The 27,878-nt window shown below is 37.7% G+C and overlaps 1 protein-coding gene across 1 annotated transcript; it reads right to left on the bottom strand.

The window, feature by feature from the left end:
• Window positions 1-640: 640 nt before the first annotated feature.
• On the bottom strand, window positions 641-26,951 carry LOC103706397. The gene is made up of 24 exons (XM_008790483.3): window positions 26,561-26,951; window positions 25,621-25,730; window positions 22,497-22,662; window positions 22,311-22,411; window positions 22,030-22,102; window positions 21,773-21,908; window positions 20,425-20,585; window positions 18,134-18,258; window positions 17,946-18,045; window positions 15,224-15,320; window positions 14,515-14,566; window positions 13,770-13,871; window positions 13,359-13,505; window positions 13,087-13,258; window positions 12,777-13,007; window positions 12,521-12,675; window positions 10,514-10,642; window positions 10,305-10,422; window positions 9,070-9,265; window positions 8,698-8,809; window positions 8,456-8,610; window positions 1,907-3,281; window positions 1,629-1,823; window positions 641-1,253 (listed from the first exon to the last, which is right to left on the bottom strand). The coding sequence occupies exons 1-24, from the start codon at window positions 26,694-26,696 to the stop codon at window positions 783-785; spliced, it is 4,815 nt and encodes a 1,604-aa protein (XP_008788705.2). The 5' UTR covers window positions 26,697-26,951; the 3' UTR covers window positions 641-782.
• Window positions 26,952-27,878: the final 927 nt, after the last annotated feature.

Genomic DNA, 27,878 nt, shown 5'->3' with positions numbered 1-27,878 from the left:
CTTCTTGAAAGAGCAGGCTGCATGGTTCCTTTAATTGCTTTGTCTTTAATCTATCCTCTGGTAGAGATCACCATGGCTGTGGACTGATGAAAACCAAGAATGGAAGAGTACAAGTTGGCAAGGCAGAGAGCAAAAATCTTCCCTTTTTTGTACATGACTTCGTAAATTATTTGAGAAAGATCCCACTCAAATTCGAATTTGGATAATATTTATATATCTTTAACATACTTAGATAATTTTGGCAGATAACCTTTTTTTAATTTTATTGATAATTTAGATGAATTTTTCATGATTTTTCTTTTAATTTTCTTAAATTTTTAAAAGGATTGAATTTTCTCTCTCCTTACGATTTAATAGATGTATATACAGAGAGAGAGAGAGAGAGAGAGAAGAGAGAGAGAGAGAAAGAGAGAGAGATAGTAGACAGTAAATATTAGATATTCTTATTATATATCGGTATAAAATTTTGAGTTGCGATAAAATTATTCAGTCGAAGGTCTCACAACGAAGAAAGTCAAGACTTCCAAAATAGACCTTGCAGCATTGTAGCTGGAAATAATGTGGGATCTTATTTGCAGGCAGAGTCGCACTAAAACCAACTTTTTTTATCCGGTTTGCAGGCAGAGTCGCAGCTTAAGACTATAGTAACAAACAAATCAATTTCATATAAGCCACAGAAATGCATCTCTGATGTTTACAGCCAAAAAAACCATGATAGGTATAATGAAATCATACAAGAACATCTTGTGCAAGTGACTCGTACAAAATTACGCAAATTTATATTACCCGAACGGTGAGGGAACAGGCCCTGCAAGAGCATCTGATCTCTTAATGCTTCCCATACCACAGATAATGCATCCAGGTGTTGAAAGAGCAGAGAATTTTGCGCCACATAGGTCACAAATGTCATGTCCTATGGTAGACAGGCGACTGAGTGTCGCAGCACAAAACTGAGAAGGATCTTCAAATGGGTCGATGGATTTGTTTGACAGCCCCCTCTGGACGCACATATCGATCAAGCTCCTCAGCTCATCCTGCTTGGTTGGTGGTGCCTTCGAGAGGAGGAGATCGAGCATCTGCTTTCCGTAAGCATAGTTCTGCACTTCCATGTTCCGTTTGATGGCAGTTCTTATGCAGTTGATGCGGTGCTTTGCTTGGAGGGGCAAAGAAGCAAGATGGCGAGACAACCTTGCCATCTCATCCTTAGCACTAAGTACACCAGGACCCTGGACCTTTTGGAGGCGAGAAATCTCCTGTGATAATTTTGAAAGAGAAATGTTACCACGGATATTTCTGGTTAATGTTGAACATGTAAGCATGGTGGGGGAAATTCTGAACAAAGAGGACATATTTGATGTTCTAAAATTGTAAAAAAGAGATGATGACTCGAGAATCAGCATCGTTACAGAATACTGCATCTTTTGCAGAAGAATTTGTTTAGCCTATGAATATGTGTAAATCAGTTTATATATTCAGTAAAACAATGAAGGCATTCATAGTGATTCAAGACTGAACATTTTCACGGTAAGAAATGAGCCAAAGGAAGAAAAGACAGAAGAAAAGCAAGAACCAATCAAGTGAGTTTTTTCAAACCCTAAGCTTACAAGATAATGAAGCGCGAACGATACCTGCAGTAATGCCACAGCAATTTTGTACTGGGCACAAATAGTCGCTTGGGCTTTGATATCAGCTCCACGGGATTGATCTTTGGCAAGAGCCAAGAAAGCTTCATCCAAACAAGATAATGCATCAGGAAGTTGGTTCTGCTCAAGGTGAGCAAGACCAGTCTTGAAGCATACAGAAGCAGGAGCACCACGGGGTACCTATAATGTAAACAATAATAATATATTATTATTATACTATCACAGGTACCTCTGAATGTCTACAGAGCAAGATGAAAGTTTACCTGGCCCGGGCGCACAGCAGTAGGTGCAGTTGGGGCAGTAGGAGAGGATTTCGTAGCATTCGAACCCGGAACTTCAAGAGAACTGAGATCAATTGGCTGCGAAGAGACAGGAATCCGAGGAGGAAGAGCTTGAGACTGTTGGGGAACGCCAACTTCAGGTAGTCCAGTTGCCCCAAGTTGAGGCTGTTGTGGCACTTGAGGCTGTTGTAGCACTTGAGGCTGTTGTGATGCTTGAGGTGGGACTCCACCATCCGGAAGGCCAATATCAGTCATCACATTCTGATTAGAAACTAAGTTGTTCTCCGTCGTTACTTGAGCACGTTGATCAGCTCTTGATACGAATGCTCCAGCAGGGGGCAGTGTAGCTGCAATTTGGAGTGATGAAATGGTATTCTGGAAAAAGTCCTCTGGAATAGGTCCAGCTGACACACCCATGCCCGCAACCATTGGGCCAGATTGCGATGGGGATTGTGCTGATAAAGCATCAGTTCCAAACATATCTGTGGCAGTAGCTGGTGCAATTGCTGTAGTAACAGGGGCTGTCTGTGGTAATATCATCGAAGGATCTTGAGCTGGTCCTGATAATGACCTAGTCCTCATTGGAGGGCCCAAACCTAACTGTTTGGTGGCTGCTTTAAGTTTGTCGACATCCACTGCAGGTGCAGCAGGCTTGTCACGTATTCGTATCTGTATCTTTTTGGTTTTCGATGTTGCTTCATCTTCATCACTACTGCCACCATCAACAACACCATATAAAGATCTCTTGAACTCTTCCGCTGCTTTTGCCTGCTCATCTCCAGCAGCAGCAGGGCCTGTCAATTGCTTTGCCAATGTATCGCCCATTGAATCACCATCCTTGGTCTGCTTTGATGGTTCAAATGAGGTGAGAGACACGTTTTCACCACTCGCTGCTGTGAATGCTTTAACCAAGCTCTTTTCACTTACTGCCACCACATTGCCTCTTCCCCTCACAGCACCCAAGTAAACACCTATATGATCTGCAATCATGGATGGGATAGGCCCTTCACTGGTCTTCATGTATGGCATCACTTCCCCGGCGAGCTCCCATTGAGGTATATCCTTCATAATAATTGGTGTTTTGATCTCCCAGTTTCCACCACCCCACTCTGGACCTTTAGGTACCATGCTTTCAGCAGCAAAATTAGCAAAGATACCTTGTGTCCATCCAGTTGAACGGATTCTTAAGATTCTTTCACAGTATCGTCTGAGCTCAGAATCTGTAGCAGCTTCCTCCAATTTCTGAGCAAGGCGTCGCATGGCACTAGGATTCAAGTGGCATATGAACAAATCAAGCATGCTTTCATAATCGCCAATGACCTCAAAAGTCTCTTTGGCACTGTCAAACTGACCATACCTGATCAATTGCATGTCTAACTTGTCAGTGTACTAAAGAAACAAACAAAAAGACATGGTCTTTTTAATAGAGGGAAACATCTTTATCAGCCACACTAGTTAATTTAAACAAAGATGTGGACCGTAGAAATATAAGATGATGTATCTAACCATAGAATTTGAAGAATTTTGGCTCGATGACCTATATGAAAGGAAAAGAACTCAACACTATAACAATAATTGTTATTAAATTTATAATTACATGTATGTATTGGACTTGAATATCAAATTTAACTGACTTTTGCTTCGTCTACAGCATTTCAATTTGTTGGGCTGTCCCACCTTTGCGGAGGTGACAAGCCCAGCGCATTGACACACACAACAAAAACAAAAGAGGAGAGGAAGAGCGGGGCTGTTAGTGTTTAATGTGGCTAATGGACAGCCACATCTTGAAGACCCATTTGAATGGGGTTGTGGCGTATCAGGCCTTCCAAAGTTAGGAAGAAGAAGAGAAGCCAGGGGAGGAGGAAAAGTAATGGGGATTTTTCTTCACAAACCCAATCTAATTTAAGCCAAGATTGGATGATCATTTGCAACCCATCTTGATGAAATTTCAGTACGTTGCTCATGGCAACAAGAACTTCAGTTTTGATCAGTGTTAATTGCCTCTGTTTGCTTGTTCACTTGGACACGCTTTGGTGAGACCCACACTTCATCTTCTTGTTTTTTTTTATTTTGTTGAAATCCATCGTTAGGTGATGATGATGTCATTATTTGTAAGACAAGGATTATGTTCTTGATATTTGTAAGCCACTAGTTTTTAACTAGAGAGGACTATTTGTAACCCATTTAATTTTGTGAATTAGTGGAAGCTTTGCTAGCTTCCTACTGTGGTTTTTCCCTCCACATTGGAGGGTTTTCCACGTAAAAATCAGTGCCTTGCTTTTTTGTGGTTGCTTGCTACTTGCTATTATTGCTATGCTTGTGGGATTGATGCTTGGAAAAATTGTTGCCCATTTTGATTTGCACAAAGAGGGGTAAATAAATTTTATTGTGCATTTGTTACTTTGATGTTCACTCCATCAAGTGGTATTGGAGCTGTGATTGGCTATATTCTGATTTTTTCCTTGTACATATTAAATGGAGGAAAGATCTCGTATCAAGTTTAAGCTCAATTGTTCAGTTTGGAAGACTAGAATGGGGGATATTTTGTATCATAAAAAGCTGTTGTAGCTCATTAAATTGAAAAGAACTAAGCCACAAAGTCAAACCAATGATGATTGGAAGTTGAATAGAAAAGCCATAGGACAGATTAGACAATGGGTTGATCAGAGTGTCTTTGGGCATGTGGCCCGAGAAGTTGATGCTTATAAATTTTGGCTAAAATAGGAGTCTTAATGAGCGCAAGACCATGCAAACAAAGCCTTTATGATCAGAAGGCATGTAAATTTGAAGTACAAAAATGGGTGTAGATTTGGGGAGCATTTGAATAACTTTCAAGATATCTTAAACAAGTTGTCCATCATGAAGACTCTGTTTTTTTGGTAAGACAAGACTGTTTGATGATGAGGTCCAAGCACTACTTCTCATGAGCTCCTTGGCCGATAGATTGTTAACTTTGAGCATGGTGAAGGATAGCATGTTTAATGAAGAGACAAGGGGGAAAGAGCAAGGCATTTTTCTCATTCAGAGGCACTTGTTATAGAAAAGAAGGGGAGAGCAAAACTACAAAATCCATGATGGTGATAATTACTACTGGTCAAAGGGAAGATCCAAGTCAAGAAAGTGAAACTAATGTTTACACTATGGCATGCCCGGGCATATGAAGAAAGAATGTAAAAAGCTTAAAGGAGAGCAATCCAGGGAAAGAGGTGAAGAAAAAAAGGAAGAAAAAGATATTGCTGCAATTGAAGATATTGCTGCAATTGCAACCAATGGTGATGCTATTATTATTTGTGGACATATATGTAGAGCAACCAAAGGGGCTCAAAATTAAAAGCAAGGAGCATCAAGTGCACAGGCTGAAAAAAGTCTATATGGGCTCATATAATCACCAAGACAATGGAATGGGAAGTTTGAACCCTTTATGGCAGACCATTGGTACAATAAGACCACTTCAGATCACTGTGTGTTTGCAAAATATTTTTCGCATGATGATTTTATTATTCTCGTGCTTCATGTGGATGACATGTTGATTGTTGGCCATGATACTAATAAGATTTAGAAGCTAAAAAGGAGTTAAATCCTTTGCTATGAAGGATTTGGGGCTGGCTAAACAAATCCTTGGCATGAAAATCAGTTGTGACAGGAAGAATAGGAATATTTGGCTGTCACAAAAGAGATATACTGAAAAGGTGTTGGAGAGGTTCAACGTGGGCAAGGCAAAACCAGTTTGTTCTCCACTTGCACGTCATTTCAAATCAAGCTCTCAGCAAAGTCCTACAAGTGAGAAAGAGATAAAGGAAATGAAGAAAGTACCTTGTGCATCAATTATGGATAGTTTAATCTACGCCATTGTATGCGCAAGGCCTGATATTGCCTATGCAGTTGGTGTTGTGAGCCAATTTCTCTCCAACCCTGATAAAAGAACACTAGGCTGCAATGAAATGGATTCTCAGGTATCTCAGAGGCACTTCCAAGGTATATTTGTGTTTGGAAATGGTAAGCCTATGCTGGATGGCTATACATATGCAAATATAGCTGATGATATTGATTCAAGGAAGTCCACTTTGTGATACTTGGTTACTTTTCAGGGTTAGCAGTGTAATGGCAGTCTAAACTTTAGAAATGCATTGCTTTATCTACCACTGAGGCTGAGTGCATTGCTATTAGTAAAGCTAATAAAGAGTTATGGATGAAAAAGTTTCTACTACGGCTCATCCTAAAGCAAGAGATGTATGTTCTTTACTGTGACAGTCAAAGGGCCACCCATCTTTGTAAGAATCCAACTTCCCATTCAAGATTCAGGTATAATGATGTCCAGTACTTTTGGATTCATGATGCTTCGCAGACGAAGTTCTTGCAACTTAAGAAAATTCATGCCAACGAGAATGGGTCGGATATGATGATTAAACCCTAGCTAGTGAGAAATTGGTTGCCTGCAGATAGAAAGCGAGCTTGGTGGAGCCCTCCACATAGTTGGGAGGGGAAAATTTGTTGGGTTGTCCCTCCTATGTGGAGGTGACAAGCCCAACTCATTCACACACACACAAAACAAATGAAAGGCAGCTGTTAGTGGTTGACACGTCAACTGGCCAACCACATTTTGAAGACCCATTTGAATGGGGATGTGGGGAGTAAAGCCTTCCAAAGTTGGGGAGAACAAGAGAAGCCGAGAGGGGAGGAAAAGAACAAGGAGCTTTTTCTTCAAAAATCCAACCTAACCCCAAGATTGGATGGTCGTTGGAAACTTGATCTTAGTCAAATTTCAGTATGTTGTTTATGGCAACAAGAGCTTCAATTTGGTCTGTGTCTTGATTTGCTTGTTTACTTGGACACACTGCAGTTGATCTTGTTGTTCACCTTTCGGTGATGATGATGTTGATATTTGGGAGCCAATGATTATGTTCTCGATGTTTGTAAGCCTCTAGTTGGAACTAGAGAGGACTATTTGTAAACCCATTAATTTTATGAATTAGTCTGGACTTGGTCTCATGGTTTTTCCCTCCACATAAAAATTAGTGTCTTGATTTTTGTGAGTTGCTTGTTACATGCTATTATTGTTGTGCTTGTAAGAATGGTGCTTGGAATTATTGTTGACTATTTTAATTTGCGCAGAGAGGGGTAGATAAATTTTATTGTGTGTTTGTCGCTTTGGTGTTCCCTTCGTCACAATTAAACAACATTGTTTTGGAAGTTATAAAAATCATTATAAATGTACCGTCTATTATTCAGACATGGACTTATAACTTGGTATTCGTTAATGATTTGGGAAAATAGTTTAAATGTGCATATATACCTATCCGCATATAGACATCCAGATGATCCACAGATCGACCAACAGAACTTTATAGCCTTCTCAAAAAAAATATTAGACAAACGAAGTAAGTAATAGAACCAAGAGGGACGAAAACATAATATTTTCCACATATACTAAAAGCACAAAGGAGAGCTCTTTTCTAAGCAAACACGATGCATTTATGTAATAAAAAAATAGCTATCATACAAATCCAGGAATGTTCAAATGCACATTATTCGTAGACCATACTTGGACTAAAAATAAATCATTTGATAATGAAGGAAAACTTGTTTGTGTGCACATGTAACTAAAGTATATCCATATATCTGCATGTTCCCCAACTACAAAGCTCAAAATCCTTATTATTGACAAAACAGCTAGTAGACAGCATCCTTATGACACAAGCAGAAGCAATAGGTACATGCAAACAGCACTGACATCTCAGCAGCAGCAACAAAAAATCCATATGGATGGACACAACAAATTCAAATATTAAATTAGCTTATCAAAAAAAGAAAAAGAACCCAACACTTTCTTTCTCTACGAAAGTGCATGATATGCATACAATAGATTGCCCCCACTAATAACCACTAGACAGCAATTAGAGTTCTGCTCACAATAAGTTTGCTACACAAGTTCAATAGATATAAAAAGTTCGATGTTAACATTCATGAAAATTTCTCCTCCATTCACGTACTCAATTGTGTCAACACTTAATATCCTTCACTCAGACGTGTTGCTTTCTGTATTATCTTGTGAATTCATCGCAATATACAACAAAAAAAAATGCATTCAGCACTATAGATGATTCAAAGCAACATAGCTGATTGATGTATAGACATTGCCCATTAAACGTAGTGCAAATAAAAATCAACATCATGTGTAGACATAATAAGTGTGAGATTCTCCTCTGGAGCCCACAAGATAGTAGTTGAAGAGCCTATCAATTCTCAAATAGTTGAGGATTGAGCAATAAGATCAGGACAAGAATAACCCATGCAGTAATGCCACTAGAAGTAAATCAGTATGTTATTATACCATCAACATATATTGTGGTGGGAAGGTTGCAGAGAATATTCCAGGTTCACATTAACAATAGGCATGACCGAAAACTCGAGGGAAAAAAAAAGAAAGAAAGCAAGAAAGAATAAAGGAATCTGCAAAGCCGGAGAAAGCAAATGCATTTATTTGCAGGTTTCAAACACAGGTCAAATGAAATGCGGATGAGGTCTACATACTTGATACAAGCATATCCCAACTGTCGAAAGCGATGGAACAACTGCGAAGTAGGAGGACACTGAGGATAATCTCTAGAACGCAGGAATTCATCCTTTAAAACTGATAAAGCAGTAGAAAAACGGAGAGCCTTGATAGCATAACTGCAGCGCAGCACCTGTAATTATCTTGAACATATTCAGACTCAACATCTTATAAGAAAAAGAAAAAAAGAAACCTGTCTAGAATACAAGTTATAGCACACCTGTGTAAATTGAGGACCTGCTTGGGATAGTGATACAGCAAGATCTCCACAAACAGGGGAGCCTTTTGCCAATATATCAAGAGACCTTGGAGTAATACGCAAACTGTCAAACCTGCACTGAGAGGACATTGTAAATTAGTCTTTATATATGATGTTGATGTGAAACATAGTTTACACACCAGATTAAAAGGAAATGTTTCAGATAAGTTAAGTTTATCTATATATATATATATATATATATATATATATATATATATATATATATATATATATATATATATATGTTATCAATCTTGTTAACAATGAAAGCATGCATGTATCAAACATGTTCAATTGGCTTAGGAACTGCAATAAAAAGCGAAGGAACAGAACCTTGATGTTATTTGGTATAAGACTTCTGAGAGATCAAGTTTCTGTTCAAAGTATTGCTGCATAGTTGCAAATCCAATGAGAAGAGGCTCAAGAAGTCCCACAAGACAGCTTCTTATTTCAACCCCTTTTTTCTGTCTAGGATTTATCTCTGTTGGGTTCACAAACAATAGGCGATCATTCAAGGCACCGATCAACACTGCATCAAAACAAAGTAAATGACTTAGATTAAAGAGAAAATGTTAGAATAGGAAAGAATCCCATTTATCTCAGACATGTAACGTAGAATGATCCTCAAGGTCAATGATTCAAATCTCCATGGGGCGTCCCTTGGGACATCGGGATGAGCCATTTGTCCCAGGAGTCTCCCACTGCCAACCCAGCATCTTGTTCCATGCACTACAGGACATCCCCCATCCCAAGTGTCGGAACGGCGGCGCATCCTATCCCATGGAAAAATCAAGACAGCCCTGTCCCGTGGGATTTTAATCATCATGTATCAAGGCCTGAGATTCTAGGGGCCCTCGTTCCTTCTCTAATAAGGAGCAAGACATTTACTTGCCAAGTTCAGTCGAGGTACTTCTATTTTCTGTTCTGGGGTCTTTTAGGTACCTTACACAGACCGGTAGTTAAATCAATGTAGTTTAATTAGATAGCCCTTTTATGGTAATCCTATGATGACCGGGTTTAATTGGTTAGAGGAGGATTAAAGCCAACTACTGTGTTGAGTGTAAGAAAGTTGTTTTGGCAATTTGATCGAATCCTACTTTAACTATGAATTCTGCTGAAAAATGGTTTCTTTTTGCTAGCACCTTGATCTTCAATTTGAAGGAGTTACTGAATCTAGCATTTTAAATTAATTTAGGTTTCTTATCAGGGCTTCCATGAGAACCCATATAATGTATGCTTCGTATTAAGTATTTTAGAAGTTCAAAGAAGTCCTCTTTAACACAGATTATAATAGTGAGCCACCTTATCGCCAATTAGCAGTAAAGAGACATGATCAGGATGCTAACATTAAAGATAACTCAACCTCTCCATTAAAGTAAACTAAAATCAATTCACTGACTCTCAGACATTCTTATGTTGATTCTTGGCTTCTACACCATAATATATCAGTTTGCGAAACAAATTCTTCCTAAGATGAGACTCTTTTGAAGTGTCTATTTGATTGTAGAAGCAAAAAACAAAGATAAAATTTTTGCAATTAGCACTAGATAGAAATTTAAGCAGCTTACCAGAACAGGGCATATTGATAGAAAGAATGGTCCGAACTTTGCTATCCCATCCAAGAACACTAATAGCAGTCGCACTTGAAAAAATGAGTGCAGGGCCAACCCATAGAAGGGATCGGAAGTGCAAAGGAGTTAAGTGTTTTAAAGCTTGCATGAAGGCAAATGAACTATAAGGTACAACCAAGACTATATACTAAAGTGCTAAAGGATATTGATGGGAGTCCTTTATCAAACTTGCTTGAACTGCTGGACAGTATATCTAGATCAGCAGAAGCAATTAGTACCCTGTGGCTTGTCACTATGCCAGCAACATGACCCCTAAGAGTCTCTTGCCAGCGAACCTGCATAAGAATACTAAATGGCATGAGGACAGCATGACATGTAGAAACTGCATTGCACAAATTTTCAACATGAAGAGTGTTTCGAGATATATTGATTAGCAAAATTCCTATGCGGTTAACACAAACAGAAAACGAAGCCTTCATGAAGTTACCAGCAGATATTAGTACCTCTCTGGGAATTTCATGAGGCAGCATAAAGCTATGTTTTACTGGTCAGTAACAGATAACCAGAATTCATCATTGCTAAAGCTCATCAGATAAACGATAGCAGACCATTAAATGGCATTATAAAAAGTAGTTAGAGTTATTGCTTTAGCTATAATAAATCTAACATAGCAAGAAAATATAGCAACCTAACATAGCAACCATGCGGACAAGTGTTAAGGTGTCCACATGAATCTAATAAAGTCAGCCCCTCTGATCTAAGTCATGTTTTGTTCACTCTGATGGGAGGTCTCAAAAATTAGATAGCATTCAACGATACCACCACTACTATCTCAAATGTTGAGTGTTATTTGGACATATCACACACCAAGGACACTCCTGCACTTTATGACCCTTCAAGACACTATGACTTTCCTTACAGAGGCCATGAGATCATCATTCCACTTCAATGCTTGGCACTTCTAACAAAGGATGTCAATCCTTCGTTGCCCAATAAGTAGTCTTCTTAGTTCCCTCTGGGGCTATTTCAATACTGATTATGCACTATGTTTATGTGTCTGTACCTATGTCCATTCACTATTAGACCATAGACTTCCACCAACACCACCAATGCTTCACAATTCTAATACAGGATGCCAATCCTAACATTGTTTCCTTCAATAAATAGTCTTGTTAGTTCCCTTTGGGGCAACTGGTATTACACTATTACTGATTATACATATGTGTTTATGTGTCTGTGTCCGCATCCATTCATCATCATACATCTACTTTGAACCATATATTATTGACCCAGAAATTCATCAAGTATGGTTTTATTGGCACATTGGTCATATCAAGGTTCGTATATCAGATTAATTTGGACAACTTAAGACATGGCATTTTAAAAAGGAATGAACAAAGCATGGCCTAATAAGGACCACAGGGGCTGACTTGTAAATAAGACCAAAAAAGGGATGAATAGAGCAATATTTCATAACGAAAATAGTTAGAGATCATGTGAGGCAGGCATTGGAAAAGACCAAGAACAAATTTAGGCAACCAAAAACTTTCAAGAATGTATGATCCAATTAAAAGGGCAACCATGTTAAGGTCAAGTAAGCAGGCAAATGATTGTGAAAATAACGCCAAGATATGGAATCACATCCCGTAAATTCACTTTCAACTAGTTAGTAACACCAAGTGACTCTTCCTCAATAAAGATAGTCAAAAGTTTGATCCCCTCGTAATTATTCCAATTTTCTAAAATTCATGTTCATTTAAAGCTACAAGTATGTTCTTCATTAAATTAACTTTCTCCTATTGTCAATATTTCATCAAATATATTCATTCAATAAACCTACCTAATTAATTTTATAATAATTTACACTTCAACTGGTAATCAATGAAGCCCTAAAGCCTCACTTTTCTTGATTTTCAAAACCGCCTTTAATCTATAATCATTAAGCCTCCTGTCACAGATTTATACCTATCTTCATCCAAACAGGATATGCAGACGAGTTTTCATTAATTTATCAAATTGTAAATTGGTTTAAAAAGTTATAACAAAGATCTACCTATTTTGAGATAATGCATGAGAACAGAATACAACCCCAGCCTAGAAGACCAAAACAAGCAAACATAATTACAGGGACAACATTGCACGATTTTGCTTTCCTCCATATTAAAAACTGTAATAACTGAATGCATGAAAAGAAAAATGGCACAGCCAAGCACCTTGAAAACAGTCTCATTTGGTTTCAACTTAATAAACTTCTTCCCTTCAGTTTTTGTTGAAATGTACCGTCCATCATCAGCTGATAGACGGTATCCCTGAAGCAACTTGGCCAACCCAATGTGGTTTCCAGAAATAACATACAAGATGGTTGACTCTACAATAAACAGGAACCACAATCAGCAGTATTCAATCATCCGTATTAAGAAGCATGTTTCGCCGCCTTATCCATCTAACTTTGAAGGTTTGTTTACCCACCTAGTGGAGATGAAAATATGCGGTCAACCTCTGTTTCAAAAACAAACAGCAGTGGCCCTTGGTTTGAAACAACTCCAGTATCAGAAAATGACTTTGCATCAAGTGCGCCATTACTATCACTGACTTCTTGAGAAGCCACCCCTGGCAGAATATACAGAGCAAGACCACTTTTATCTTCATCCAGAATAGCATATTGATTTTCATTTGGACCCATAAGTGCTGCATCTCGCCCTACGCAGAAAGAACAAAGACATTAAGGTCAAATAGTATAGGCATCTACATATATTGCAATTCAAGAGAGAGATAAAACCTTTTATTGAACTTCCTTTATTATTAACTGACTGTGGATCTGTCTGTTCCCAATAAAGAACAACTTCATGCAGAACACTATTAGCACCACTCAATTCGAAAACAACTAGAAAAAAGTGTTTCTTTGAACTGTAGAGCATGCTTTGGGGAAGGCATTCAACATTTGCAGGAATCTGAGAGAAATTAATGGACAAGTGACAAATCAAAAACCTTGGTGGCATTGCATAATAAGATACCAAGATAGCAAAAGGATAAATATATCATAGTTAATACCGTTGAATAAAGTTTCTTGTATAGATTATCCGCTCCAGAAGAGATATTATAAGCCATTAGGTGGAAACCGTCTAGATAAAATGCTCTAACAGGATAATGAAGGACACGATTCTCTTTATTGAAGAAATTCAGCTCCAAATGAAAAGGCTGTAATAGCAAAAAGCTGCAGTCAGTAAAGAATGAAAGTGATATTTTACTGAAAGTGATAGCACAAGGTTCGGGGTTTGAGTCTTGAGTGGTTTTATCCCTCAAGATTTCAACCCCGAGTAACATTTCAGGAAAAACACGTGTAAATCCTTCAGGTTAACACCCCTCAGGTAAACCGGACTTAGATCCCTCCTGAATTCAGGGAAAAAAGGTGATAGGACAATAACAGTAACAGAAAATTGAAGTAACGATTACATGCAGTACCTGACAAACAGGAACATCCCGCAGTTGATGGTTCGCATCTGAGATTGTAATGAGGGGCAACCGAGATATTGGGCCACTTTTGGCATGCCCCTCCATGAAATGCTGCATGGGTATATATGCCAATGAGGGACAAAATGTGGTGCAGACATCAAAAAAGTGCTTTAATAATTGGTAAATTTCAACAGGAACTCAGCTGTTCACAATAAATGACAGGCTGAAGCAAATCCATATAAGACACCAAGAACATAACAAAAAGAATCATGATAAAAGAACTTTAATCAAAAACAGTGGGGGTCCTGCATACTGGAAATTCAATTTTCAGGCTTAACAAACTATAACTTCTCCAAAATATGGGTCTACGGAAAGCAAGCACAATGTTTTCTGAGGTTACGTCCAACTCATCAACCAAACAGCAATTAGAATAGTTGTTGGAAGAAGCATTTAATGTACCGGAACAGCAAGAATTAGTCTCCTAGGCATGCAACAGTGAAATTATACTTATTAGGAACATATTTCCATTATGATATAAGGATGTTCTGAGTTAGCCCGAAAAAGGCATTATTATGTAACAGCAATGGCATTGATATTTTGCTTACGAAACCATGATCCATCATTTGTTTGCAATTTGCATCAATTAAATTTGGTTCCGAGAAAGCTAGTCAGCTCCTGATTACCCATGCACCTCACAGCTACAGCTGAAAAGCATACACAAGGATATGAACAGGTGGAATTAAAAAGAACATACGCTGTGAAGGAATGCCTTCCGTGCAATATCCGAAATGGTTAGCTGACTTTGGCTGCCATAAGAAAAACAGGACTGTCAATAAAAATAGAAAGCCGTTATGTTATGGTAAATCAGTTACCTACATATTTCTACCTCTATATAGACATGCAAACTAAGTAAAATATAGATTATGTTATGTAGATAAAGAAGTAAATTTGCCAATGACCAGGTGACAATTCCAGACCTAGTAAGGTTAAGTATACAAACAGGTTTGATGGCTAGGTGGTGAAAGTATTTGTACTATGTACTAACTTATCAAGAAAAGTTAAGATGAGAGGTAACTAGTCAGCACCTTTAAAGCAAGTATGATCAAGTAGACTGGATGTTAGAGTAGACTACAATATTACCATTGTAAGCAGTTCCATTGTTAAACACAGATCTTAATTTTTAACCCTTAAAAATTACTAAATAAATTCTTCTTCACTTCTGATAGTAGGATGACATGGAGAAATAACTGTGTGCAGGGCATGATTCAAGCAATATAGTATATACTCTCTCTATGCACTTCATCTGGTTTTCATGGCAATGGTCATGCTAAGACAGTATAACGCTTCATCTATGTGACATGGGAAAAACTGAGCATCAAAAGAATGAGAGGTCAAATATTTATGTATGCTTACTTGCCTGAGATGAAAAACAAAAGCATGACAAATAGCAAGTACTAATTTACCCCTTCAAGTGATGTTCTTGCAGCTGTGTCTGGAGCTGATGATCTGCCAAAATTCCTGATGAACCTAAAACTGAAAGCTTCTCCTTCAAGACGGCAGCTGCAAGACATCAAGGCAATTTTGATCTCTGAGAAAGAACCATACTATTATATCATATAGATAACATAAACTAATTATATACATAATCGAAGAATAAATGAATTGCAATACCAAGTGAAAAGGGTGTGGGTGTCGTTTTTGGGTGGGTTGGTGGGGGTGTTGGGAGTGATGATCATGATCTCAAAGATCAAAAAGGCCCAAGCCACAGGATATTCAAATTGTATGAATGGAAAGACAATTTCCTGGGATTGCAAATCATGAAGAATTAAGTAGGCATAATGTATGCACTCCTCTGAAAAACTTACCTAACATCCAAGAAAATATATACCACATATTAGAGATGTCTACATCCCCCAAATAGTTAATGTGAACAGGATATTCAAATTGTATGAATGGAAAGACAATTTCCTGGGATTGCAAATCATGATGAGTTAAGCAGGCATAATGCATGCACTTCTCTGAAAAAACTTACCTAACACCAAGAAAATATATACCATATATTAAAGATGTCTACATCCCACAAATAGTTAATGTGAATATGAAACAAGGAGTAGCAATCATGAAACTCAGTGATAACAATGCCTCTACAAGTCTATGTCAAAACACAATTGTATCTTAAATTTTTGATGATCAGATTAAATCATAAGATTAGATGTTATTTCAGGACATTCATTAAAACTGTCTAGCGGTCATTATTTAAAGAAGCAAACATTTAATATAACATTCCAGATTTTTGCGTATATTTTTCTAGTATTTTGACCAAGATCCGCAATCTTGGTACACGGTACCATCTCGATAGGTTACCTGTTTGGTATGATACGACCGATATACTACAATATGCACTTCGTACCAAGATAGTTTCCAATCCCTTTTTCTCATTTTTTATCATGGTACTAATACTGTCCAAAACTAGTCCATACGAGTGGGTACGGTACAGTATGCACCCCGGGACACGGCAGTACCGCTTAGTTCGGACCAATACAGGTTGATTTAAGCCAGTTCGAAGCTTGTACAGAGCCAAAACCCTGTCTCATCCTGGTTCCAACCCAATAAAGGTTGGTACGGCCTGAACCAGGCTATTCAGGATGAGACAGCAATCATTGGTTGTGACATATCTATAGATATGTATGGGTATTAACCATAAGATACATATAGAGATATTAGCATAATTAGATCTTAATAATTATTTCATTTGTAACTAACTTTTGGCTGTCACATATGGACACATGTCTAAACACTACAGGCACGCTGCACAACGATCTAACAAGAAAATGGAGAATACAAATAGTGAAGATGGACAGGGAGAACAAGTACTGTGGTTAAAAAAGTGCAGAAGGTGATGATAATGGAAACCAAAAGGAACAGAATTATTACATTTCCACTCAAAGATTTGTTTAACCAGAGCCACACATATATTATAGGAAGGAACCTCAACATTTTAAACAAAAGTAGTCAAGTCCAATGAATACACTCAGACTAGGGAAGTAATTTGAAAAAATCAGAATAATATAGAGTTAGAGTACCTTATTTCTTTCAACTTGCTAATGCTTAAAATGGGTAGGATGCAGATATTACCAAAACACAGAAAACTAAAAGACCCATAAAATAGGATTTAGGGTACCCATGGTTCCCAGTCCATATTGGTCAACCTACCACACCATATGATAAGGAAGCAATTCAGTACACTACCCAGTGCCTGTCTGTACCAACCCATTTTGTTTTTAAAAGTAAAATCATAGAAACCGATGCAAAAAGCATGTTTGGTGCTATTGTTATTAATTTTTTAAAAAAAATATTTTTATAATTTCTAAAAAAAGAAAGCAACAAATTCTTACATCTACTATTTTCAGAAACAAGAAACTAATGTCTTTTACCACCACCATGGACACCACCTCAACCGTCACTGTCATCACCACCATCGCCACCACCATCATCGCAATCGTCTCCACCATCATTGCCGCCACTGCTGCCATCATTTCCGCTACCATTGTCGATGCCATCGCTATCGTCTCCACAATCATCATCGCCACCGCCACCCCCACCACCTCTGTCACACCATCATCATCACTACAGTTTCACCACATCGCCACCAGCAGCATCATTGCTGCCACTACATTAGTGATGGCCTCATCAACATTGCCGCCATCACTACATCGCTAGCACCCCATTGCCTTTGCCACCGCCACTACCACTGCGGACTCCATTGTCCTCACCACCACTATTAGCACCTCGGCCACCATCATCATGATTATGTTTTCAAAAATGGTTGACAATACCAAACGTGTATATATTTTTAAAAAATTTATAAGTAACATAAAAACATAGTTTTTATTTTTCTATTCCTGAAAATAAGAAAAATGAAAGTGATGCCAAACAGCACCTAAGCCTAGTGTTTTTCTCACGATCATCATCAAGGACAAATCGCACAATTTTCTCAGCTCTTTACACATGGTACATTCACGGTACCAAAAAAGCAGAAACAGAAATAATGTTTTTCTTATCACGTGAATCATATTTATAGCAGGTTGCTTTCACTATTAGCAATAAAGACCGGAAAATAATGCAATTAGAATGATCATACTAGATTTTGTTCAATTCTCCACATAGAATGCAAATAAATTTTACCAGTAGAACCCCTTGCACTTTGGAGAACTGCAAAGAGCTGTTTCCTTCCTTCTCTTGTGTATGCACCCTTGTTTTTCAAATTATCACCACTTGACATGTCCTGTTTTATAGAATACGACACCATCTAAGTACATCCAATAGAGCATCAGTCAAGCTTGAAACAAAATTGTAAAATATCCACGCTTAACTGCAAATAGTAGTGCTGCTAGATTTAACTTTGGATGAACTGACAAACTTTTGATTCGTGGTAAAGGATAAACAGCTTCTCCATCCTGAAGAGATAAAATCCGAGTAATGTCGATGGTTTCAATTGCTGCAAAAGAAATTAAAAGAACATTAAGATAAATATATTACATTTACAGATTACCCTGCAATATCACACGAACAATGAACCATAATGAATTTCTGATATAGCAATGCATACAATATATATCAAGGGAAGGTAATCTAGTGGATGTTAGGGTTGAATACAGCACTGGATGCCATGATAGATATTATTTGCAGCATGTACAGCATACAACTTATGTGCAAAAATTGCACTTAATGCTAAATTAAAACTGTGGGGAAAAGTTTATGGCAAGTAAAGCTTGAAAATTTGTGAAAACCATTACCAAACTGAGCAGAAAACAAATGAACCAAGACCCAGCTTAAAAATTGAACTGAATGGACACCAATGCAGTAATTTGCTGCAAACCGGATCTATACTACAAAAGAAAGAAAACTGTGGTGGATAGCATTAAGAGGTTTAAGGTGTTGCATGAACATTACATACATTCAACTTTGATACACAAAAAAAGGACAACAATGCAGCACATAAGGCAAGCATCAGAGAGATAAAAATACAAGATGTAAAGGACAGAATTAGAATTAATACAGTAAAGAATGATCAACATTTGTAGAACAGCAACATGGTAACAGCAACTATTTCGAAGATTGTAGGTGGTAGATGGCAGTCGGTTGGCAGCCTGGTGACTTGGCAGGCACCCAAAAGTCAAAGCAGCCCAAAAAAAATAAATTCAAAAAAAAAATAAATACAAGGAGAAATCTTAAATAATTGTTATAATCAATAAAACAAAACATAACATATCAAATAAGATGTACTAAGTAAAAGGGAATTACCAAGTTGGCAACAATCAATACTATCTCAAATATCAATCAACCCATCCTCCATGCTCAAATATGAACAGAAACTTGACAAATAGCTGAATCTGGTTATCATTTTAGTATGCAAATCGAAACTCTTGATCCTGTTCAAAAATGATATTTATTTTCGAATTTTGGAGAGAATAGGGTTAGATGGAGCAATTATGGGACAGGTATGAATCTACCCGCTCTAGCCAAAAAAAAAAAAAATTATGGGACAGGAATAGGGTGTTGATGGGATGGGGGTGAAGGTTGCTGCTGAGTGCATCTGGAAGATGGATTTTGAGTCAGAAAAGATTATAAGGACAAGGTGTAAGTTGTAAGGTACAAAGCGGGGAGAATAAAAAGGGAGGGAATGCCTTGGGATAAGAGGTAAGCAGCCAGAGTAAGAGATAATTAGAGGACAGACATGAGTCTCACTTATTAAACAATTAATGAAGATGAATATGATTTCAATTTGTGTAGACAAGACTCACAGAAAGGTAGGACCGTAGGAGTCTCCAATTAAGCTAAGGCCTCATATATCCAACAAGAAATTAAACAACATTTGATCCTTTTCTTAAGCATGAACTGCAAACTGCAACAGAATAGCAATACTTGTACAGAGATGCGAATGAGTTAAAGTCCAGTTATTATAAGGCCTATGCCCTCCATTGCCGCCTCTATTCATTCCCTCTATTAGAATTACATGCTGATTGTCATCTTGTATCATCACCTATTTTTTCTAGAGAAACTTGATAATTCTCTTTTAAAGGATCATGTTCATCCAAGTCAACATTGTCAAACTGCTAAACCATTTTTTTCCCTACAAGTAAATCAGCCTTGCATATTTCACGCACTCAAGTACAAAAGAAGCATATATGATGCCATAGAACCATGCCTAAGATACTCTTCTATTTTGTCATGACCATAACAGACAAGCACTTTCACTATTGACTTAACATAAGCCTTGTTAAGGTCATGCTAGCATCTTTTGAACCATAACTCTAGTCGTAAAGCCTTGTTCCAACTATTCATGAGTGATCCATTTTTTGTTGAACATTCCTGTTACAAGGCTAAATTCATTCTTTTTATCTCAGACAAACTTTGACAAAGAAAGAGAAGGCATAAAATAAAAAACTGATATAAAAAATCATTCAGAACCAAAACAGAGAAATAGAAGTAGGGAAATATACATAGATCGTATGCAGAAACCATTGAAAACTAAACATAAACCGCAATAAATTACTTAACACAAGTCACAAAAATAGCATACAATAAAGCCTTTCAAACTGAAAATAGAATCACGAAATAGGCTTTATAATATTTTGAAGAAAAAGTAAAGAAGGTACATGACCTGCATGCTCAAAAAAATTTGCTTGTGTTGGCTGTCTGTTGGAATTGCCTGTCACACGTGTCTTCCAAACATGTAGTGCCCCATCCTTCATCACAGTGACAAGCAACCGTAGCATGGGGAGCCATGAAATAGATGTTACAGGATGGGAACCTGCCTGTGTACTGAATAGACAGTTGAAAACAAAGGTCAGAAACAAAAACGTTCCAGAACATGTGGTTCTCAATCACCGACCAAGAAAGAAAATCTCAAAAAAGCATTTACAAGGTTAAGATGTGAATCTTCAAGTGATAAGAATATTGGCTCCATATGGAAGAAGACTCATTAAGAAAAATATCAAATGAGATATGCCAGGAATATGCCAAAAGACTGCCAACTTTATTTTTTTTTTTTTGGCAATGTTGTTTCTATTTTCATTTTTCAGCTTGTATCTCAACCAGAACTGTCAAAAATAAAATGAAAAGCCAGTATATTTTGGACTCAGGTTGGACCAACACAACCTAAAAGTAAATTTTATATCCCTATGCCAATTAAAGTAGCACAAAAAGATATATGCTGTAGGCCAACTAATTTTAAAAATCGTTAACTAAGTCTTAGACTTTATTTTCCTATATAACTTTCAAAACTTTTCCTAGTCTTGCTGACTAATATTACATCATTTGCGAAACCCATTTTCTGTCCCATATGTAGGTGGCTCATTGCTACATTATAGAATAGACCAACCTGGTGAATCCAAAGATTCTTTTATGGTCTGACCATATAGCCCCCTTGATGTAACTGCAATTGATTATTCCTAAGTATATTTTTTCATTATTAACCACAATGATTAAATACTTTAATCAATACAAAGAGATTCTTTAATAGATAAGAACGGAAGGAAAGGGCATTATCTCATTAATGATGAAGAAAATAGGCTTAGTGAAGGCATAATGAACTCAATGGAGATGAAGCACTTCTTAACAAACTGAGATGGTGGATCTGTAATGCAGATGTGATCGCTAAATAGATGATACATGGTACAAGTACAAGATATTGAACACTTCAACTGAAATTCATATCGTGTTGTACCATTTGGAGAACCAAAAGATATATCTTTGGCAGCGCAAGGTAAATACATGGTTACTGGTTACTAATCATCATGAGAGATTATCTAAATGATTTAGGATCATATGGTCTTATGCCTGGATGATTTCTAGAACTGGCCGGCTGTTTTTGTCCCAATTCTCATCCTTTGGGTCACCTCCCTTTCTTTTAAAATCTTGTACTGTGAGAAAATTAAGCTTAGTTATTTCCCACATTATTTTTTTCCTTACAAGGGACAAATAAACCAATTTGTTAGAAAGTGACTTACATTCCAATTAAATATGGTCGCTCTGTTGATACATCCCAAGCCAAAAGGGTACCCCTCCTATCACCAACAAATATCCACTCCAAGGTAGGATGAAAGGCAAAAGCACCAGCACCAAGGAGCTTGATTGTATTATCAACTGAATTTAAAAGAATAAAAGCATATTAAAAGGAAAGGCAAGCAAAATAATTTGCTCAATAAACTTCATAGCTCATACAAATAATCTTGTGGGATGAAACAAAATATAAATCACATCGTACGTTGTAAGGTATAATGGACAGCATATGTCTGAATATTGTAAGCTCGAATCAAGCCATCAGCATAAGCTACATACTGCAGCAGGAACAGAACACATTAGACACCAGATGAGAATACTAGGCTGAAGAAGTAATCAGTGTGATGCTGAAATCAGAACATCAGAGAGAAACTAAATAGATTAATCACCAAATAAGAATAAGAACACAAGGCTACTTAAATATTGGATACCATACATTGGCCAACAAAAGATAAGGTCGCTTTGGAAGCAACTTAAGTATTTTACCAGGACAGGAAGACGAGGATGGCAGGCAAGGTTGACAATAGGCTTTTTAAGATCAGTCTTTATTTTTGTAGGTGGCTTTCCCCCTTCAACTGTACCAACAACTTCATGTGGAGGAAAAGAAAAAGTTAACAGGGATGTTACAGAAACAGGAAAATGCAATATAATGGAGTTTAACAAACAGAAAACCTGTCACACTCATCCGTTTATGGAAACCAAAAAAAACAACAGGTTGGAGAGGTGTCAATGCAAGATGGACTTCTGTATCTGCAGAAATTTGCTCGCTCCTCTTTTCAGGAGAGTGTAGCACAAGGGTCTGTTCAGTATCAAAATCACAGGATCGGACTGTACAATCCTGAAAAGACAGAAATGAATTGTGAGGATATAAAGTATTGAAGCATAAAAATATGGAATAATCAAGATATTCAAGTACAAACAAAATAGAAATAATAGGTGGCAGATGCACCAAAGCAGAAAGGCATTACTAGAAACAACAAACGGAAATTTTGAAAGAAGGCAATGACACTTGTCATTTATAGAAAATGGTAGAATAAGCAGTAAGCACAAGCTCAAACCAAGTGAGCAAAAGGATCAGGTATCAATTTTCAGAACCATATCAATATTCAGAACCAGCAGTTAAGATCTGCGAGAGCTGAAATGACATAGAGGCTTATGTTCAGCAAGAGACATGTATTTGCATGACAAGTCGATCATAACTGAAGTTTCTCTTAACAAACTACTAAAAAGCTGGACTCTAAGTAGGACAAGCATAAGCAAACACTTTAAAAGTAACTTATACATGAACCTGTAAACAAAGGGGGCAACATCCAACTCCATAACATGTGCAAATTTCTTCAAATTAATAACAGACAGTAGATCTGTAATGCAAGAAAAGTGACCTAACAGACATAATTTCATATTTCATATGGTAGAAGATCAGAAGGGTAGTAAAATCTGCATGATGATAGTAGTTCCATCTCTGCAAACAAAAGGTAACAGAAAAGGCATCAACTGAGAGGATATATTGAGCATGATTTACTAGAGCACTGAATCATGTTTACCCAACAAGTTTTAAGCATTCAATGAGCATAACTGGATAGAGCACTAACTGAGATCCTCAATTTAATATAAAATTAGCAATTCCACTATATTCAAGAGTCAAAACAGCGAAGTATTATGAAAAAATATACCTCAGTGACAGTGTTCTGTCAATGGAAATGATAAAAAAGCTAAATTTACCAAAAATAAAATGGAAAATAAAAGAATTCAAAATCATAACAAATTGGAATTGGGGATCAGCTTTAGGCAATAGCTCCATCTATCATACATAATGCAAATGAGGTCAAATTTGTGGCAAACAATTTTGATTAATCAAAAGAAACTTGGAAAGTCATGAGGACCTATGATTAATCAGAAGAAACTTAGAAAGTTATGAGGAACCTAAGATATTGTTGGACTTACATGAGTCGACCATAACTAAAGAAGTTTACTAGATCGCAGTTGCCGATAAGATATGTAACAAATGCAGCCTTTTCAGTATTTTTTGCACTAAAATTACTGGTATAGCATCAAGATTTCCCCCGCGGGGGGGGGGGGGGGGGGGGGGGGGGGGGTGCGCTAATCTGATTCATAATATTAGATCTGCCATGCCATAACTCATTCAATAGATTTTATATAATATGGGAGTCAGATCTCCCCTAAAACACTTTCCACCTCCTTTTTAACTAAAATCAAGTATAATCAACCCAAAGCGGAGCAGAAAAAACAGATTTCAAGAGGCATAAGGTGGAAACGTGATGTCAAGTTGGGGCTTGAGGGCGGCAGGATCAGTTTAGTCCTTGAAATATTAGCAAAGCTACAGAGTCAACTAAAATGTTTGAGCAATGATAGATTTTTGTTTGAATCGATCAAAATTTAAACAAATTTAGGGAAAAGGTGTGCTGTAACCAAATTTTCTCCTCAGAAATCAAATAATTCTAAGAATAACCTTGCCTAAAATATGAACATGCTCAAATTTTGATCTATCCAGGTCTTCCAATAAATATACCTAAAACTAGTTTAGAACTGTTAAAAATAAATTACAATCCCAAAACCACTAAACAGAATTTATTGGCAAACAAGGATATGCAGTGCCAAGCCCAAATAGTTGGGATAGGGCTTGATGGTTATCATTATTTTGTCAGTAGAATACTTGATTGGACATATACTCTAGCAGGTTAAACATTATTGTTTTAGTATTCACATAAATTTCATAATTATTTAAAAAGCATGCCTTTTGACAGACTTGGAAGTACTTAACTAGGACACCCACCTTAGGGACCTAAACTGTCTTGTAAGATGCTCAAATGTATGTTTCCCTTGCAAAAGTATTGTTCCTACCTCCAGATGCAAGAGGCAAAAATTTGGGGTTGGTGAGAAGAGGGAGGGGACCAGAAGGTATTAGAGTAACCATCCATGGATCCAGTATCATTGCTTAAGATGGCAAAAGCTGCTTCCACACCATTCAATGTAAAGAAAGTATTAAATCAGCTGCCTACCAAAATTACATTTGTGCAGCTAGATCTTTTGAACATCCTGGATAATGCTGACAAGCATGGAAGGTGATAAAGCAGAGTGGGTAGATATTCAAAAATACCAGAAAGGCTCGTGCTGTGCCTGCCAATGCAACTACTTCCATCAATTAGAGTCCTTACAAGTTGTGGTAACAAGAATGAATGAGTTTGAGACAATATGCTTCCTAGAGTTCCCAGAGAATTTTAGCATGAACATGGGCAACAAAGCTGCAAGCCCGCCATCACCATAGAATTCATAGATGATGGCGGACCATATAGACATAAGTGATTAGAATTAATCATCCTTTTTGCCTTTTCATTTCTTCATCTGCAAATCTTCCTTTTTTCCATGTAAACTTTTTAAATAATGAAAGAATATCTTTGTTTTCCAAACCCTTTTAACTTGACTACGTTGTCTTAGCAAGTACAACGTAACAACCAAATGTGGCAGCAAGTTCACAATGATATTTATATTTACTTTAGTTTAAGGTAGGTTTCTTAGACAAACTAAACTACTTCTCTAACGTCATTATGTGTTACTTTTGCTTGTCAGTTGCATGCTTGTCCATACAAATGCTTGACAAGGTATGACATGGTGCACATGACAGCTGTGATCTGGCCCAATTACATCCACCAAAATGCCCAGATGTATCAGTATCCAAATTGGTGATTATGAAACTAGAAGAGCATTAGTTGATGATGTCATAGTTGAATATATTTTCAAAATCACAAGTTACACGAAATCATTCATAAGAACTAACCTCAAGGATAGCAATTACAGCATGTCCGCTGGTAGGACTGTATGACATACGTACAACACGTGAACCAATGTCAATTGAAGAAATTTTGCTTCCTGAAAGTACATCAAATTCTGCAAATAGAGAATTTAACTGCATCAGCAAACACACTGAGTACATAAGACAAGATACAACAGTAAAACACCAGAGAATGTACTGTCATGTCTGTTCGATGACAACCTTCCAACTACTTCGAAAGAAAATGAATCTGAATATAGTCTAAAAGCAGTATGCTGTTTTTCTTTCAACTAGACCTGTTCCAGAACAAGAATATCTGTTTTTCAAGAAATATGGTCAGAATTCCACCGCCAGGGTTTGAACCCTGGACCTCTCCTAAGCGGACAGGGATGCCAACTAGTGAGCTAAGGCTGATTGGCAGCACAACAGTATCCATTTCAAGACACATGATTTGAGACATTATACAAGAGAAGATTGACTTCATTCAGACATTTTCTAGACCTTTTTATACATGAACTAAAGCATGCAACTCTAGGAGACCAACTACAACCAGTGTCGAATTCTCACTCCATAATGTGGAAAGACAAAATCTTTTTGATTTAAACTGCTTCCTAACTCAGATGCTTTCTCAATTTATGCATCCATTGCCTGATGACTATATAAGTCACCCAGAAGGTCCCGGCTCTCTAATTACTCCTTGCCCTCCCCCTCTCTTTCCACAAAGTAAGATAATTCCAACCCCCTAACCCATAAGTAGATCTTTAGGTTCCTCACAAAAATTATTAGTCATTTTTTCAGAAAACGCAACAATTCAAGCAGTAATGAGACCTATATCACCTTGAACGGAAACATTCTCGCCTCCCCGGGATCAAAAAATCATCCAATTTGAAGAAATGAGCAAATTAAACTCCAAAAACCAACAAATTAGCAAATGATCAAATCTTACCTATGATGTAGGTCCTGATGGCCACTGCAACAATGGCCTGGGTGGGGTGGAAGGCGGTGGCATGGGGCTGGAGGGGCTTGAGGCCACGGCCGACGTGCCTCAGGTCCAAATGCTGCACCGTCGTCCACTCCATCATCTTGGCCCCTATCTACCGATCTCTCTCCTTTTCCTCTCTTCCTCCTCCTCGCGGATCGGCCGCGAGTCCTTCACCTCCCCGTTCCTTCTCTTTCTTTGAGGCCAAAACCCTCGCCGGATCGATCGAGGAGGGCCAGATCTCTCATATCCCGCCAAGAATCGAAGGGATTCGATGGGAGATCTCCGTCAATCCGGTGGGTGGAAGGGGTCGAACTGAGAGGAGATCCAACGACGAGTTTGACTGAAGAAAAAGAAATGGCAGGAGAAAAAGAAATAGACGAACCGAGCCGATGTACGCGGAAGGGGCCGCCTCGACAATCACGTGTTTCTCACGTGGCAAGATGCATCAATATCCATACTTTACAGGGTGTTTTGTGGAAAAAAATGATGAGGCTTTAGTTTGCACTAGTTGCAGAATTTGAGACCTCCTCATTCGTTAATTTGACGAAACGCTATGCGTGCCCAGATAATCACGTGACCCGCACGTGATAGAACACGTTGATATTAACATTTTCTACCGCGGGTTTTTGTGTAAAAAATGGTAACACCAAGTTTGAAAATGTGGAATGCATCTAATAAAGTAGAATTGTTCATTATTTGTGATTGCAGGATGTGAGAAAGAATTATTTAAGAGACTACGAGCCACCGAAAGGAGAAACCATATCCTCTACAGCCGTACCATGCCCATTACAACCGCCCATTTCTATAAATCTCATTCATCAAACACCTCTTTTAGCGCATTATTATAGAAATGAGCAGTTATAATTGATAGCACGTATGGCTTGCACGCCGTGTAGAATATAATTTCTCACAATCTACTAAGAGCTCATATGCAATAATTATGAGATAAGATAAAATTCTTTCATTTTCTTCTTCTTTTTTTTTTGGTTGAAAACGGAAGTATCATACACAACGTGTACGGATACAACCAAGAAAATCAAAAAGCAATACATCACGTAATGCACGGGGCAACTCCGCTTTCCCCACCTAGAGGTGGTCCTCCGAATGGTTGGCAACAAAAGAGGCCACCCAATCTGCAGCCTTGTTGGCCTCTCTAAACATGTGCTTCGCCTAAAGCACCACCCCATCAGAAACCATGGCTCGAATATCTCTCAGTAGCAGGTGGTAATCTCCGACCTCTCGAACACCTGCTAGATCCATCCAATAACTATAGCAGAGTCGC

Source organism: Phoenix dactylifera, chromosome 17, assembly GCF_009389715.1.
Source record: "Phoenix dactylifera cultivar Barhee BC4 chromosome 17, palm_55x_up_171113_PBpolish2nd_filt_p, whole genome shotgun sequence".
Taxonomy (NCBI): Eukaryota; Viridiplantae; Streptophyta; class Magnoliopsida; order Arecales; family Arecaceae; genus Phoenix; species Phoenix dactylifera.
Note: the sequence above shows the minus strand (reverse complement) of the source record. Positions and strands in the feature narration are given on the sequence as shown.